Here is a 14,988-nt window from a genome sequence, read left to right as displayed (position 1 = left end):
GCGGCCCCGCTCCCCCGGGCTCTGACCCCCGCCGCTGTCTGGGGGACCCCCATGGGGTGTCCCCTCCGGTGCAAGTGCTTAAAGGGTCACAGTAGGGAGCAGACCCCAAAGAGTCCCCAGTTCCCCAACCCACCCTCAAAACCCCCTGTTGGGCACCCTAAGGGGCGCGGCCCCACCCAGTGTCCTGGGGAAGGGGTGTGCCCGGGAGTGGGTGCACTGGGAAGAGGGCTGGGGGTGCCCCAGGACTGCGGCTGCATCCAGAACAAGTGTCCAGAGCAGGACTGAAGCAATTTGGAGTGTCCTGGGCTGAGACTGAGTTACACAGGACCCGGAATAGGAATGGGACCAGTGTTTATCCCTCCAGGATAAACAGCACAAGGGCTGGGAGCAGCACCAGGACAGTGCTCAGGGCTGAAAATGGGACCGGGAATGCACCGAGGACGGGCACTGGGGTCAGGATTAGGGGCTGCCCGGGATCAGGAGCAGAGCAAGGGCAGGGCTGATGAGGTGCCCGGGTGAGGTGCCCGGGTCCGGTAGCGGGACCGAGCTGTCTGGGGGGCGTTCGCAGGTGCGGGTGCGGGTCGGGGGCGGCGCCGGTGCGGCGCCGGTGCCCGTGCGAATCTGTGTGCGGCTCCGGGTCCGTGTGCGGGGCGGTGCCGGTGCGTGTCCCGGTGCGTGTCCCGGTGCGGGGCGGTGCCGGGTGCGGGTTCGGGTGCGGCTGCGAGTGCGGGGCGGTGCCGGTGCCGGTGCGGGGCGGCCGCGGCAGCGCTGCCGGTGGCGGGGCGGGGGCGGTGCGGCCCCTCCTCCGCCGGGGCCGGGCTTGCGCCGCTTCCTGCGGAGCCGCCGGGCGCTGGGAGCAGCCGGCAGCCCCCGGCCCCGCCGCCCCGGGCCCCCCGCCCCCGCCCCGCCGCCCGGCCCCCTCCCCCTTCCCCGTCGCCGCTCCCCCGGCGGGCCCGGGGGCGCCGCCGCCGCCCCACGCTGGCGCAGAGGCCCGGGCCCGGGCCCGCCTCGCCGCTGAGGATGTCCCGGAAGGCGCCGCGGGCAGAGGTGTGCGCCGACTGCAGCGCCCCAGGTAAGGGCCCCCCCGCATCGGCACCGGCGCGGCTCCGCAGCCCCCCCGCGCCTCCTGCCGCCCCCCGGAGCCGGCCCTGCGCGCCCCCCGCGCCACCGAGAGCCCCCTCTGCACCCCGGGGCGTCCCTCGCACCCCCGGCAGCCCCCTCTGTACCCCGAGGTGTTTGCCCCCGGACTGCTCCCCGTGACCCCTTTTGCATTTCCTTCTCCGCCCCACATCGAGCCCCCTTTGTACCCTCAGGGGTGCCCCCAGGATCGCCCTGGTTATTCCTTTCTGCACCCCACTCCGCACACCCAAGGGAGCCCCACTGAGCCCCCCGTCTGCCCCTCAGGAGCCCTCCGATGTGCCCCCAGTGAAACGCCTTGATGAAACCCATGACCTCCTGGGTGCAGCCCCTTTTAGCCTCCCGGAATACCCGAATACGCTCCAGACACAACCCCGATACCCCCGCATGCCCTCCTCGGTGCCGCTCCAGCGCACCCCGCGTTCGCCCCCGCCCCCCTGCACCACCCACAGCTTTCCCACCCCAGCGCGGGGGCTGCCGGCACAGGCTGGGGACGCGCTGGTCGCTGCCGGCAGCGCTGCTGACCCTGTAAATGGCAGGATGGTGGGGGACACCCTCCTGCACCCCCTCCAGCACCCACCCGTGGCGGATCCGCGCTTGGCGGTGCCGGCTGGGTGGGCCGGGCACTGCAAGCCGGAGCCGAGCCTGGGCAAGACCATTCCCATCCCCGGCGGTGCCGGTGCCCACAGCCCCCACGCTGGGCTCGCTCCCGTGGGCGTCGCGGTGGGTTTGGCCCCCCAAACCCTGCCCACGGTAGGGCCGGACCCCAAACCTGCCCGCAGCCTGTGCAGGTGGCCCCACGGCAATGAATGAACGGGTCTCCGAGCCGGCCCCGGAAAGCTGCCCGCGGGCCAAGGCTGTGCCGAAATTATTCCGGCCACGTGCCAATGGCCGGATCCTGCCAGGAGAGCTGTCGGCACGCGTGGGCGAAAGGCTGCCCTGCCTCCAGGCATCCCCCGGGCCGCCGGGCAAGCGGGGGGCCAGGGGTTCCCGGGGCGGTGCCGGGGCTCCCTGCTGCGGCCAGGGGAAATGGAAACCGGTTTCTTCCAATCTCTTATCGCCTGGCAGCCATGGGAGGAAATGAGTTATAAAGTCCAGAGGCCGTTTCCTAGCGCGCTGGGAGCACCCGCTGTCGCTGGCGGGGATGCGCTGGCCTGCCCTGCATGGGGGGTGCCCGTGGGGTGCCCTGGTCCCTCTGCCCGGCCTCCCTTGGCCCCATGCACGGATGCCGGCTGGCCCCAGCCCTGCCATCACCAGTGCGGGGCCGAGTGCTGGGGGTCCCGGTGTCAGCGCACATCCCGATGTGGGGATTGAGGTGCTGGGAGCTCCCTTGGACTCCAGGATCCTCCCAGGGTTTGGGGTGTCCCTGTGCAAGCGCTTCCCGAGCTGCTGCAGTGCCCACCCGCATCCCACCACATCCCGGCTGTCCTAGGGCGGGAGGGGCCGTTGCCCCAGGGATACTCTGGACCCACCCGGGTGTGGGGCCGCGGGCCGGCTCCCCCCGCACGGAGCGTCCTGTTCCCGGCGGCGGCCGTGGGCAGCGGGTGCGAAGGCGCAGATGCCGCCGCACCGGCTGCCAAGGCGCTGCCATCTGCGTGCGCGGGGCTGCCAGGCTGGGGGGGCCGCCACTCCCCCCGGCCACCCACCCCGGCCCCAGGGCACTGCAGCATGGCAGGATGCCGTGCCCCCCAAAACGGTGTCCTCAGGGCTCTGGGGGAGTGCGTGGGGAGGGGTCCAGGACCCTGCAGGGAGGAAGGAAGTGGGGGAGGTTTGCTGCCTCCCTGCCTGCCTTCCTCCCTCTGTGAGGTCTTGGGGCCGCTGTCCCCCCTCAGGGCCATCGGGCAGGTGAGTGCGGCCACCCCCCCAGGCCCTGTATCCCTGGGCTTGGCGCTGCCCCCCTGTGGGACAGTGTGGTGTTTGTGTAGGACCTACAGAAACAAGGGGAGGGGGTGGGGTTGGGCAGAGGATGGCAGGACTGCCCCTTGTCCCCGGCAGAGGGGACACCTGGGAGCGATTCAGCATCGTCACCCCGAGCCTGGCTGCGTTTCTCAGGAGCAGGGGGCTGTGACCCAGTGGGGGTCCTCAAATCCTGTCCTGATGCTGCTGTGAACAGCTGCAGCTCCATGGCCACACCACGGGGCGTGACCCCTTCGTCCCCAGGAGCCGTTTTTGGGGTGCAGGCGTGGGGAGCTGCTGCCTGGCCGGGAGCGGTGCCCCCGCGGGTGCCGGGGCTGGTGCCAGCGCGGGGCCAGCGCGGCTGCTCAAACGGCCCTTTGTTCCTGGCGGGGACACAAAGGGCTCCAGTCCGGCAGGCCGGGGCCAGCGGCGGGGCTGGAGGGGCACGGCAGCCTGGGAGGCCATGGCACCTGCCCCGGAGCTGGGGTGCCCTGTGGGCTGGCTGCGCTGGGGTGCTGAGGCTGCAGAGCTGGTGACCACCCTACGCAGGAGCCTATGGACTGGGGGTGCCCACCCATTGTGGGCCACACTGCCCCCACCCAGGACCCCCCAAACACCCAGCCAGGGGCTCCGGGGGTGAGTGACCTCGTAGTGAGCCAGGGTTCCTCTGGTCAGAGTGTGCTGGCATCATCCCTGCCACCAGCTGTCCTCCTGATGGTGGGGGGCCAAACCCTGCCCCCCTTTTGGCTGGTGGTTGCTATGGGAAACCCGTGGGTTTCCCCTGGTGATGGGCTGAGCCCCTCTCCATCTCCTGGGAAATGGTTGCTGTGGCAACACATCCCCCCTGCTGGATGGATGCACGGGGAGGGGACCGCATGGGGAGGGGACACCCGCTGACACCCCTGTGCCACCCCCAGACCCTGGCTGGGCGTCGATCAACCGCGGGGTGCTCATCTGCGACGAGTGCTGCAGCGTGCACCGCAGCCTGGGCCGCCACATCTCCATCGTCAAGCACCTGCGCCACAGCCCCTGGCCCGCCACCCTGCTCCAGGTGGGTGCTGGGGACACTGGAACGTGGGGGGATGCCCACTGGGACCCCCCGTGCCCACTGGACCCTGCCTGTCCCCTGCCTGTCCCCTGCAGATGGTGCACACCTTGGCCAGCAATGGGGCCAACTCCATCTGGGAGCACTCGCTGCTGGATCCAGCGCAGGTGCAGAGCGGGCGCCGGAAGGCAAACCCCCAGGACAAAGTGCAGTAAGTGCCCCCTGTGCTGTGGGGAGGGGCTCAGCACTGGCTGGGAGCCCCCTCCTCAACCCAAAACCTGCTGCCCACCCCCAGCCCCACCAAGTCAGAGTTCATCCGTGCCAAGTACCAGATGCTGGCCTTCGTCCACAAGCTGCCCTGCCGGGATGACGACGGTGTCACTGCCAAGGACCTCAGCAAGGTGGGGTGGGGGCTCAGGGACCCCCTGTGGCAGTGGGGACAGATCCCCCCTTACCAGCTCTCTCCTCTGCAGCAATTGCACTCGAGTGTGCGGACGGGCAACCTGGAGACCTGCCTGCGCCTGCTCTCGCTGGGTGCCCAGGCCAACTTCTTCCACCCGGTGAGCTCTGGTGGGGCTTGGGGACCCCAGAGGTGGTGTGGGGCCCAGGAGGGAGCCCCGTGCCACATGCAGGCTGCGGGGCTGAGGCTGTCCATGCCCGCAGGAGAAGGGCACCACACCGCTGCACGTGGCTGCCAAGGCCGGGCAGATCCTGCAGGCAGAGCTGCTGGTGGTCTACGGTGCCGACCCTGGGGCGCCCGATGTGAACGGCCGGACCCCCATTGATTATGCCAGGTGAGGGCAGGGAAGGGGTCACCCCTGCCTGCACCCCCACCTAGGGTGGGCATCACCCCTGGCGGCCCTCCCACAGGCAGGCAGCCCAGCACGAGCTGGCGGAGCGGCTGGTGGAGTGCCAGTACGAGCTGACTGACCGGCTGGCCTTCTACCTCTGCGGCAGGAAGCCGGGTGAGTGAGGGGGTCTTGGGGTGAGGGGGTTACCCCGGAGGGACCACGTGTCCCTTGCTCACCACCCCTCTCTCTGTGCAGACCACAAGAATGGGCACTACATCATCCCGCAGATGGCTGACAGGTGAGTGCCTGGCACCCCTGGCCCCGCTGCCCTGTCCCATGTCCCCCCCAGCATCCCCGCTGGGCTGAGGGGGGGACCCCGGTCACTGGAGCATCCCTGGGGGTGGGGGGTCGGCGTGCCCGCGCGTTTAACATCCGCCTTTATCCTGTTCTTCCCTCCGCTGCCTTCTCCGGAGCGCAGGGTGCGCCCAAAGTGCATGGCACAGAGGTATTGTCCGCTCGGCTCGGGGGTCCCCCATGCTGCTGGCATGGTCCCCCCTGCAGCCCTGGCCGCTCGGCCCAGCCTGGCCCCTGGGGGGCACTCAGGGAGGGGGGTCCCGCTCGCCCCCTGCCTTCTCATCCCCCTGTGCCTGCCCACCAGCCCTGCTTGGTGAAGCCCCCAATGCCTGAGCGGGGGGTCCCTGTCTTGTCGGGGTGCAGCTGGGGACTGTTGTGGTGGGAAGAGGCCAGGAATAACCCCCGCTTTTTGTTCTCCCCCTCCCCGTACTCCCCAGCCTGGACCTCTCTGAGCTGGCCAAGGCAGCCAAGAAGAAGCTGCAGGCGGTGAGTGGGGGCCAGGGCAGGGCTGGGGGCTGTCCCGCCTGCTCCTCTGGTCCTGCCTGACACTGTCCCCTCCACTGCTGCAGCTCAGCAACCGCCTCTTCGAGGAGCTGGCCATGGACGTGTACGACGAGGTGGACCGTCGGGAGAACGACGCGGGTGAGCAGGGGGTGTGAGCCCCGGGGCCGGGGAGGGCGGCACGGCGCGGGGAGGAGCAGCCGGCGGGGCCGCGGCCGAGCCCTGCGCTCCCCCCGAGCTGGATGCGTCCGCCGGGACCGCAGGCCCCTCCTTCTTCATTCCTCCGGCCGGGAGGGTTTGCTCAGCGCGAGGGGCCGCCGCTGGGTGCCCGGGCTGGGGTGCTGCCGGAGGTGGGTGCCGGGATCCCTGGGAATGGGGGCAGTGGTGCCCCTGGTCTGGGGGGTGGCAGGGTGGGGGCTGTCCCGTTTCTGTGGTGGGGCGGGTGCCAACTGACGTGTCAAACCATCTTCCCACCAGCTGGGGGGTGCTGAGCTGGTGCCTGGAAGGGTGAAGAGCATGAGGGGGTCCTGTTAGGGGGTTATGGGGAGCCCCCAGCCCAGTTGGTGGCTGAAGGAGGCGATTCCCGTCAGCCTGGCCAGGCTCCACTCCCAGCCCCAGCGGGCTGGCCCTGCGCCTGCGCCTGCGTCCTACCGGCTCCGGGCCCTGCAGCCTGCTTGTCCGGGGGAGTGCAGCCCCTGTGTCCCGGGGTCTGACACCAGGTGCCTTCCTGCAGTCTGGCTGACGACACAGAACCACAGCACGCTGGTGACAGAGCGCAGCGCCGTCCCCTTCCTGCCTGTCAACCCCGAGTACTCAGCCACGCGCAACCAGGTGAGCCCCCTCTAGGCCCTCACAACCCCTCTGTGCACCCAGACCCCTGCTCACCCCCTTTTTCCCCCTCCTGCCCCCAGGGCCGGCAAAAACTGGCCAGGTTCAACGCCAGGGAGTTTGCCACCTTGCTCATCGACATCCTCGGGGAAGCCAAGCGCCGGCAGCAAGGGAAGAGTCTGCTCAGCCCCACAGGTGAGGCACAGAGGGCAGAGAGGTGGGGGTCAGTCCTGCCCCCCTGCCCCGTGCTCAGAACCCACCCTGCCCTCCCCCAGACGCCCTCGACTACTCTCTGCGGAGCCAGAGTGATCTGGACGACCAGCACGACTACGACAGCGTCGCCTCTGACGAGGACACGGACCAGGAGCTGCTGCGCAACGCCTCCCGCAACAACCGCGCCAGGGTGAGCCTGGGGCCCGGCCTGGACCCCCACCCAGAGCCCCTGCTCTGGGATCCTGGCACTGAGCTCCTCCCCTTGCAGAGCATGGACTCCTCTGACCTGTCAGATGGCCCCATCACACTGCAGGAGTACCTGGAGGTGAAGAAGGCTCTGGCTGCCTCTGAGGCCAAGGTGCAGCAACTGATGAAGGTGAACAACAGCCTGAGTGATGAGCTGCGCCGGCTGCAGCGTGAGGTGGGTGTGGGGCCAGCGGGACTCCCCTCCTCAGCGTCCCTCTCCCTCCTCGCTGATGCCTTTCCCCTTCTCCCGGGTGCAGATCCACAAGCTGCAGGCAGAGAACACGCAGATCCGGCAGCAGGCTGGGCCCACACACCCAACCCCGGCCCCCAGCGAGCGGCCGGAGCACGGGCACCCCCCGGGCACGGCCCCCCCACACCGCCGGGACCGCCAGGCCTTCTCCATGTACGAGCCGGGCTCGGCGCTGAAGCCCTTCGGGCAGCCCGTGGAGGAGCTGGTGACGCGGCTGCAGCCCTTCAGCCCCAGCGTGAGTGCGCTGGGGTGGGTGGGAGGGTTCTGGGGCGCAGCAGTCCCCCAGCCCCACAGGGTGCTGGGTGCCGTCCCCGCGGGGCCGTAACCTTTCGTGTGTCGCCAGGAGGTGGAGGACGAGGCTCTGTACTCCATGCACATCCCGGCCAGCGTGTACCGGGTAAGGGGGCCGCAGCGGGGGCGGCTCCTGCATGGGACGTGGTGGCTGTCGCCTGCCCAGGATGTGGCCTTTGGGATGTCCTGTCCCCCCACCGCCCTGCACCCCCCTGGGTCAGGCCGGGGACCTCCCCAAGGGACGGCAGCTGCGGGATGTTCCTGCATGCAGGGTGGCGGTGTCCCCTGTGCTCGTCCTCCCCTGCACGTCACCGGGGTCGGCTCCACACACTTCTCCACCCCGTTCAGCATGGGCTTCCCCTCTTTTCCCCCTTCAGATCCGGAAAGGTCCATCTGCCTCCTCGGTGCCCTTCCCTCCGTCCTCCCCGCTGCTCTCCTGCCCGTCTGATGGTGCCCGACACATGGTGACGTATCAGGGAGGGGGAGCAGCTCCTGGGGTGGGGACACTCCTGGCCCTGTCTTGGGGATGGAGCTGGACAGGGCTTGACACTGCTCCTCTCCCCTCCAGAGCAAGCTGGACCGGCATGGCAGCGGCACTGACAGCGACTATGACAACACACAGGCCGGTGAGGTTCTGATCAGGTGAGTGGTGGGGCTGGGGACTGCACCAGGGTACTTGGGGACACAGTGGCAGGAGGCTGATACTGACCCAGAGTGGTTGCTTGGTCCCTGCAGCATGGAGGGGAAGCGGTTTGGGGATCTGAGCAAGGATGAGGATTTCCCCCATGAGCTGGACCCGCTGGACGGGGAGCTGGACCCTGGCCTGCCTAGCACAGAGGATGTCATCCTCAAAACCGAGCAGGTCACCAAGAATATCCAGGAGCTGCTGCGGGCAGCACAGGAGTCCAAGCATGACAGGTAGGACTGGGGCACAGCCTCAGGGTCCTTCTGGACACCCACACCAGGGGTGGGGCCCTGCCTTGTCACTCTCCATGCTCGGGAGCCACGTTGCTCACCCTTTCTCCTTGCCCTCAGCTTCGTGCCCTGCTCAGAGAAGATCCACTTGGCTGTGACAGAGATGGCATCACTCTTCCCTAAGGTAGGAGGAGCAGTGTGTCCCTGGGGTGGTTGTGGTTCCCTGCAGTCGCTGTCAGCCCCCTGAGCATAGGTCCTGACACTGCTGTGCCACAGAAACCAGCACTGGAGACGGTGCGGAGCTCCCTGCGGCTGCTCAACGCCAGCGCCTACCGGCTGCAGAGCGAGTGCCGCAAGACCGTGCCCCCCGAGCCCGGCGCCGCCGTGGACTACCAGCTCCTGACCCAGCAGGTCATCCAGTGTGCCTACGACATCGCCAAGGCCGCCAAGCAGCTGGTCACCATCACCACTCGTGAGAAGAAGCAGTGAGCGCCAGCCCGCGTCCCCCCGTGTCCCCAGGTCCCCACACTCTCCGTGTCTCCCTTCCCTCCGGCGGCAGCCGGCACTTGGGGCGAGCGTGGCTGCAAGTGGCCTTTCTGGGGAGCCGGGGTGGGGGGTTCCTCGTGCCCCCCGCACCGTCAAGGAGCTGGTGCTCAGCCTGCGGGGTAGGTGCCTGCGTCCCCCTGTACAGCCCCCTGCCCGCCCCGCAGCACACGCCTAACTTATCCTGTACATAGCCTCTGTAGCTGTCTGTGGCGGCGGTGGCTGTGTACCCCCACCCCCCACAAAGCCCCTCTCTGGGCGGCCGGTACCCCCGAGGCCACCCATGGCATTACACTGGACTGGGGCGCCCGTGGGCCCCCCCCTCCCCGGGCGTCCTGAACCCCTCCCCGGGCGTCCTGCCCCGTGCCGGGGCCGCACTCCCCACTGTAAGATGTGTCCTTGTACATTTGTATCAATAAAGGTGTGAGCATTGCACGGGCGCCCGGCCCCCAGCTCCTGTGCCCATGGAGGGTCCGTGGCTGCAGGGGGTTCAGTCCCTCCGGCGCCAGCAGGGCTTGGCCACGTGTCCCTCCCGTTTCACCCAGTCCCCTTGGCCCTGCTGGCCGCTCACGCCATCCCCGGCACAGCCCCGCTGTTTGCCCAGCCCCGGGGCTGGGCTTTCCCAGCACGGCCCCGCCGTCGCTCTGTGAACCCGCCGCCCATCGGGGCTGCCGGCTGGAGCTCCTGCCGCCTCCATGCTGTCCCCGGAGGGTTTGGTGGCCGCAGCCGCGGTGCTCGTGGGGTTGGGCTTGCTGGTTTGGTGCCTTTGGGCAGGGAGGCTAGAAGTACCTGGAGACCTGGGAGAGGAGGAGGAGGAGGAGAAGGAGGAGGGGATCCCCTTCATGGCCGAGGAGGGCTCGGGGCACTGCCGGCTGCTGTGCAAGCCCTCGGCTCTGGCGCAGCACCTGGTGCGGAGCTTGGGGCGGTCAGCGGCGCTGCGGGGGGGACGCTGGCTGTGGCCGTGCTGGCCCCAGCTCCAGCTGCTGTGGCAGCTCCTGCAGCCACCTGAGCCGGAGCCGGTGGTGGCCCGTGAGCTCCTGCAGCTGCCCGACACTGGACTGGTGGCCCTGGACTGGCTGGTGGGGCCGTGGGGGGCTGCGGGTGGCGGGGGGGGCATCTCCAGCCCAGTGCTGCTGCTCATCCCCAATGCTGCCGGGAAGGTGACGGGGGGGCTGCTGCAGCTGGGGCTGCGGGCGCTGGAGCGGGGCTTCATCCCCGTCATCTTCAACCGCCGGGGCCACAACGGCTGCCCGCTCACCACCCCCCGGCTCCAGCCCTTCGGGGACCCCGGGGACCTGCGGGAGGCTGTCACCTACTTGCGGTGCCGGCACCCCTCTGCCTCCCTGCTGGCCGTCAGCGAGGGCTCGGGCTCAGGGCTGCTGCTCGCCTACCTGGGCGAGAGCGGCTCCTCCAGCCGCCTGGCTGCCGCCGCCTGCCTCTCCCCCATCTTCCGTGGCCGGGACTGGTTTGAAGCCGGGATGCCCTGGCTTTACGAGTGGCCGCTGCTCCTCCACCTCAAGCAGGGATTGAGCAGGTCAGTGCAGTCCCTTGGGCTTGGGGAGGTGGATGGGGGTACCCTGGGAACCCCTCGGTCATCCCTGGGGGTGTGCATGGGGTGGGTTCTGCTGCTGATACCGGGAGCCCCAGTGCAGGGGCAGAGGTGCTGAGGGCAGCAAAATGTGCTGGTTAATGAACACCAGCCTGGAGCTGGCTGCCATGGGGCCAGCTGGGCCACCACATGTATCCCCAGCCTAGCTGAAGCTGCAGCAGCATCTTGGGGTTCCTGATGTGATAAATGATGAGCTGGGAGATCTCTTAACCCTGGGAGGAGTTGGTGAAGCCCCTGTGTGGTCCTGGACTGAGTGGGGTGAGTGGGGCTGGCCCCTCTTCCTGCACTGCCCCTTGTCTCCAGCACCTGACCCTCGGGGTGGGGGGACTGTGATGCCAATCCACAGCTGGGCAGGGGGCTGCGGCTGCTGCCATCCCTTCCCAAGGGGTCTGGGTTCCCTATTGCCCAACACAGCCAGGCTCAGGTGGGCCAAGCACTGGCTGAGACAGGAGACAAACTGCCCAGGGCCAAGGCCTTGGGCAAGTGGGCACTTCCCACTTGCCCAAGTGGGTGCTGCTGAGAGCTTGTGGGGGCAAAGGAACCCTGCTGGTGGGCAGATGGGGGCCAGAAGAATGCAGGTCAACACCAAAACATAGGGGCAAACAGGTGGCAGGTGAAGCTGCAAATCCCAGATGGGTGCAGCAAGGTACAGTGCTTACTGTAGGGATGGGATATTGGGGGGTGGGCAGCAGAGAGTCTCCCTCCTCCCTGTTTCCCGATTCCCACTGCAAATGCTGCTGTCACGGTAACGAAATGGGAGTGCCGGCTGTCTCCCGTTGTCATGGTACCCGGGCTGTGCTGTGGGGACCCTCCAGGATCCCTGGCAAGGGGCTGGGATGGGCCTCCTAAGTCACTCTGGAGATAGGGCAGTGGACGTTACCCCTATTCCCTTGTGTACAGGACCAGGACTGTCGACCAGCCTCGACATGGGCACACTAGCTGGTGGCACCCTCATGGCAGCATCCCTATAGCCCCCAGCTCCAAGTGGCATCCCTATGACTCTCTGACCCCAACCCCTGCCAACATTCCCTGTGGCCCCCATCCCAGGCACCATCCCCATGTCCCCCCTGCCCATGGCAACATCCCTGAAGTCCCCAGCAGCGTCCCCATCGCCCCCAGCCCTTGGTGGCATCTCTGCATCCCCAAGCCCACGGCGGCCACCCCATCCCCGCAGGTACGCGGGGGCCCTGGCCGAGGTGGTGGACGTGGACAGGCTCCTGGGCAGCTGCTCGCTGCGGGAGCTGGAGGAAACCCTCTTCTGCCGGACCCGCAGCTGCCCCACCAGCTGGGAGAGCTACTGGGAGCGCAACGAGCCCCTGCGCGACGCGGACGAGGCGGCGGTGCCGGTGCTGTGCCTGTGCAGCGCCGACGACCCCGTGCGCGGCCCCCCGGCCCAGAGCCTGCCCAGGGAGCTCTTCCACAGCAGCCCCTACTTCTTCCTGCTGCTGACCCCGCACGGGGGGCACTGCGCCTTCCCCCAGCGGGGCCCGGGGCGCTGCTGGGCCCACGAGGCCGTGCTGGAATATTTCAGGGCCATGGCTGAGTTCCTGCGGATGGAGGAGAGGAGGAAGGGGCTGCCGCGGCCCCGCAGGTGGGGGGCTCCCCCGGTGGAGCCCCCCGTGTTCACCTGGCAGAGGTCCTACACACGGTAGCCCCCCTGGGCCAGGGTCTCACAAAGGCAGGCAGACACTCCATGTACTAAAATTACTTTATTACAGTTGATTTTTTTTTTAACATTTCCTTTGCTATGATACAAAGGATACTTACAAACAAAATATTACATATGACCTTATTTTTTTTTTTCTCTTCTCTTATTTTCTGACAACTTGGTAACAGCTTTAAATGCACAATCTATACAATTAATACAGGTTATATATGAGCTATAATGTATGTTGAACCAGAAGAATACCAGAATACTGACAATATACTGTACATTAAGCCTTACCAGTTAGTGCTCGTGGCATTTTCTACAAGAAGGAAAACGCACACCTGTAGATTCACTCATACCAGCTGGTGCTACCAGACACGGAAGCAAGAAGGAGTTTAATTCCCCTGGTTAAATCCTTCGTGGCCCATCACCGTGGTGCTGAGCCTGGAAACCTCAGACCAGTGTTCATAGTAAAACAGCAGATATGTGTGTGTTTTTTCTATCTAATGCTCTGTGGCACAGCACGGCGCCAGCCGCGCTTGGCCATACCTGGATGATGCCCCAGAGCAAACGGCCGTGGCGCTGGGGCCGGGCGCTGGGCGAGCTCTTGTTGGGGAGCTGGACCTCCTTGGGGAGGGGGAAAGGAGGAAGAGGAGGAGGAGGAGGAGGAGAGGAAAAGCAGCAACAGCTTTGCTGTCATCAGCAGGCAGCTCTTGGGTTTGTGCACATGAACAGGCGGTCGCCGAGGGGGAAGAGCAAGCCCAAGGCATGGTGCTCCCAGCACGGCTCCGAGCCTGGCTGCACACGGAGCTCGTGCCCGGCAAACCCTCCACGGGGTCGGGCAGCAGCTGCCCTGTGCTCACCTCCTCACCAGGAAAGGTTTGCTTTTGTTTTGCAGCCAAAGCCAGAGGTGTGTGGCTACAGGTGTGCACTTCCCCTCCTCCTGCTGGGGTCTACATCGCACTGATAAGGTTACATTTTTGTTTTTTATTTAATTTTTTTTTTCCTTTTTAAAGCAACCAGCAAGTGAAGCATTTTTTTAATTGACTGGCAAAAAGACCTGGCATTTGCACAAAAGCTGCAAATGGAAAAGAGCCATCCCCTCCTCCCACCCACTGCATCCCAGCCCAGAAAAATCCCAAACTGTTGGCAGAAGAAAGAAAAAAAAAAACACAACAGGGGTGGAGGAGAGGAAGGGAAGGGGGAACAGGTTGGAAAATACCAGGTTTGAGTTAACATTTCCTTGACTTCACACAATTCTTGTGCAAAAAGAAACAAATCCCCCCCCAAACAAAAAAAAAACCAAAACCCAGAAACATGCTGGAAATAATGAAAACAAATGGAAAGTAATATATAAAATTAAAAATATAAATAGGATGTCTGGCTGACTGGTAGAAGAATAGGTCATTTAGGTTACAAAAAGGAATATACATTCAAGAGGCTCTGAACCCAGTGGGGTAACTGATGTTAAACTTGTGTTAATAGTTAGGCTAGAATTCTCAAGTTTGTCTTTAAAATCTTCACAACACAAGCAAGCTATTTTTTAAAAATATACACTATACACACCTCACACAGCTTCTCCTATCCGTATTACACACGTTACGCTACCCTCCCATCCACTACACCGAGGAGAGGGGGGTCCCACGGCCGAGGGGCCCGGGGTGTCCCCCCATCCCGTCCCGACCCCCCGGCCCCGCGGTGGCGGTGGGGCAGCGATGGCTGCGGGGCCGGGCAGGTCGCTTGGCCCCTCCACGTCCTACCACAACCTTCTCAAAGCAATTTACAAGTCACCAAAGGGCTGTAGCCTTTTATGTTATACACACTTCACTTTGCAACGTTAATTATTTACATCAGGGCTGCCCCCCCATCTTTTAGCTGTTTCTAGGCAGGTAAAAAAAAAAAATGTTCCTGTTCCAAGCAAGCAGGGGGAAGAGCTGTGGGGGGTTAGGAGGGAAGAAAAGCTGAAGAAAGGAAGCGGGTGGTTTGCTTGCCAAAAGCCAAACCTGTACGTGCATGTCTGCCTCTCCTTCTCTGATCCTTGAATGCTTACAAGCTCCCATTCCCTACAACCTCCAGGACAACCAGACCCGGAGAGCACGGCCTCACCGGCGCTCAAACTCCTCTGCTCGCAGCTTCCCGGGATGCTCAGCACAGCTACTGACTCACAGGCTTGCCTCTGCCACAGGACACGGAGCACAGATCCTGACCATTCCTAGGAGCCCACCCCTCACTCAGCAGCAGGTATTGCAGGGCAAGCCAGCTGCAGTGGGGCAGGGACACCGGGACCCCCACAAGGCACCACACTGCACCCCTAAACTCGTCCTTGGAGCTGCCACCAGCCACAGTCTGGCTCTGCCAGAGCTGTGCAGAGGCAGTGGCCACCGACTTCAGCTTGTCAACAACCCTGTGCTGATTTCTGCACTCCGCTGAGCTCAGAGTTGCCATAGAAATGTGTGATCCTGGCACCAAAAGCAGGCAACGATCTCAAATCAAAGTCTTTTTTTTTGTTTTGTTGTTTTTGTTTTTTTTTTTTTCCTCCAGTAGATTTAGATGAACTCAGGTTTAAGACAAAAGCAGTTGGAAGGGGAAAAAACAGATCATTTCTAGAGAGATTGAAAAACATAGCCACAAGCCGGTATTAAACTGCAGCAAAGAACCTGAACTTGGTTCCTGTTGAGTTCAGCTCCAGAGCAAGCTCGAAGCCACCGCTCTGTCCCTCGC

General features: G+C 65.1%; 2 protein-coding genes across 5 annotated transcripts; both read left to right on the top strand.

The window, feature by feature from the left end:
* The first annotated feature begins 912 nt into the window (after nucleotides 1–912).
* Nucleotides 913–9,450, top strand: GIT1 (GIT ArfGAP 1). Of its 4 annotated transcripts, XM_063402670.1 has the most exons (22): nucleotides 913–1,072; nucleotides 3,951–4,084; nucleotides 4,177–4,289; nucleotides 4,374–4,479; nucleotides 4,552–4,638; nucleotides 4,742–4,872; nucleotides 4,949–5,043; nucleotides 5,125–5,167; nucleotides 5,348–5,374; nucleotides 5,661–5,709; nucleotides 5,793–5,865; nucleotides 6,458–6,555; nucleotides 6,636–6,747; nucleotides 6,828–6,955; nucleotides 7,034–7,186; nucleotides 7,269–7,496; nucleotides 7,605–7,658; nucleotides 7,930–8,016; nucleotides 8,121–8,194; nucleotides 8,288–8,470; nucleotides 8,588–8,651; nucleotides 8,744–9,450. In XM_063402670.1, the coding sequence occupies exons 1-22, from the start codon at nucleotides 1,021–1,023 to the stop codon at nucleotides 8,954–8,956; spliced, it is 2,304 nt and encodes a 767-aa protein (XP_063258740.1). In that variant the 5' UTR covers nucleotides 913–1,020; the 3' UTR covers nucleotides 8,957–9,450. The 4 variants fall into 4 exon arrangements, with proteins under 4 accessions (XP_063258740.1, XP_063258741.1, XP_063258743.1 ...); XM_063402671.1 differs by lacking the exon at nucleotides 5,348–5,374; XM_063402673.1 differs by lacking the exon at nucleotides 7,605–7,658.
* Nucleotides 9,451–9,601: 151 nt separating this feature from the next.
* Nucleotides 9,602–13,044, top strand: ABHD15 (abhydrolase domain containing 15). Its single transcript, XM_063402675.1, has 2 exons — nucleotides 9,602–10,544; nucleotides 11,794–13,044. Exons 1-2 carry the CDS (start codon nucleotides 9,706–9,708, stop codon nucleotides 12,269–12,271), a joined length of 1,317 nt encoding a protein of 438 aa, XP_063258745.1. The 5' UTR covers nucleotides 9,602–9,705; the 3' UTR covers nucleotides 12,272–13,044.
* The last annotated feature ends 1,944 nt before the right edge of the window (nucleotides 13,045–14,988 follow it).

Source organism: Prinia subflava, chromosome 8 (assembly GCF_021018805.1).
Source record: "Prinia subflava isolate CZ2003 ecotype Zambia chromosome 8, Cam_Psub_1.2, whole genome shotgun sequence".
NCBI classification, from domain to species: domain Eukaryota; kingdom Metazoa; phylum Chordata; class Aves; order Passeriformes; family Cisticolidae; genus Prinia; species Prinia subflava.
This window is presented reverse-complemented; position numbering and strand designations above follow the sequence as displayed.

What these genes read in the sequence shown, in the direction of transcription:
- GIT1 (XM_063402670.1), top strand. Translation starts at nt 1,021, where the DNA reads ATGTCCCGGAAGGCGCCGCGGGCAGAGGTGTGCGCCGACTGCAGCGCC. An exon ending in ACCCCCATTGATTATGCCAG is followed by an intron (nt 4,873 to 4,948) that starts GTGAGGGCAGGG and finishes GCCCTCCCACAG; the next exon opens with GCAGGCAGCCCAGCACGAGC. An exon ending in CAGGAGTCCAAGCATGACAG is followed by an intron (nt 8,471 to 8,587) that starts GTAGGACTGGGG and finishes CCTTGCCCTCAG; the next exon opens with CTTCGTGCCCTGCTCAGAGA.
- ABHD15 (XM_063402675.1), top strand. Translation starts at nt 9,706, where the DNA reads ATGCTGTCCCCGGAGGGTTTGGTGGCCGCAGCCGCGGTGCTCGTGGGG. An exon ending in CTCAAGCAGGGATTGAGCAG is followed by an intron (nt 10,545 to 11,793) that starts GTCAGTGCAGTC and finishes CCATCCCCGCAG; the next exon opens with GTACGCGGGGGCCCTGGCCG.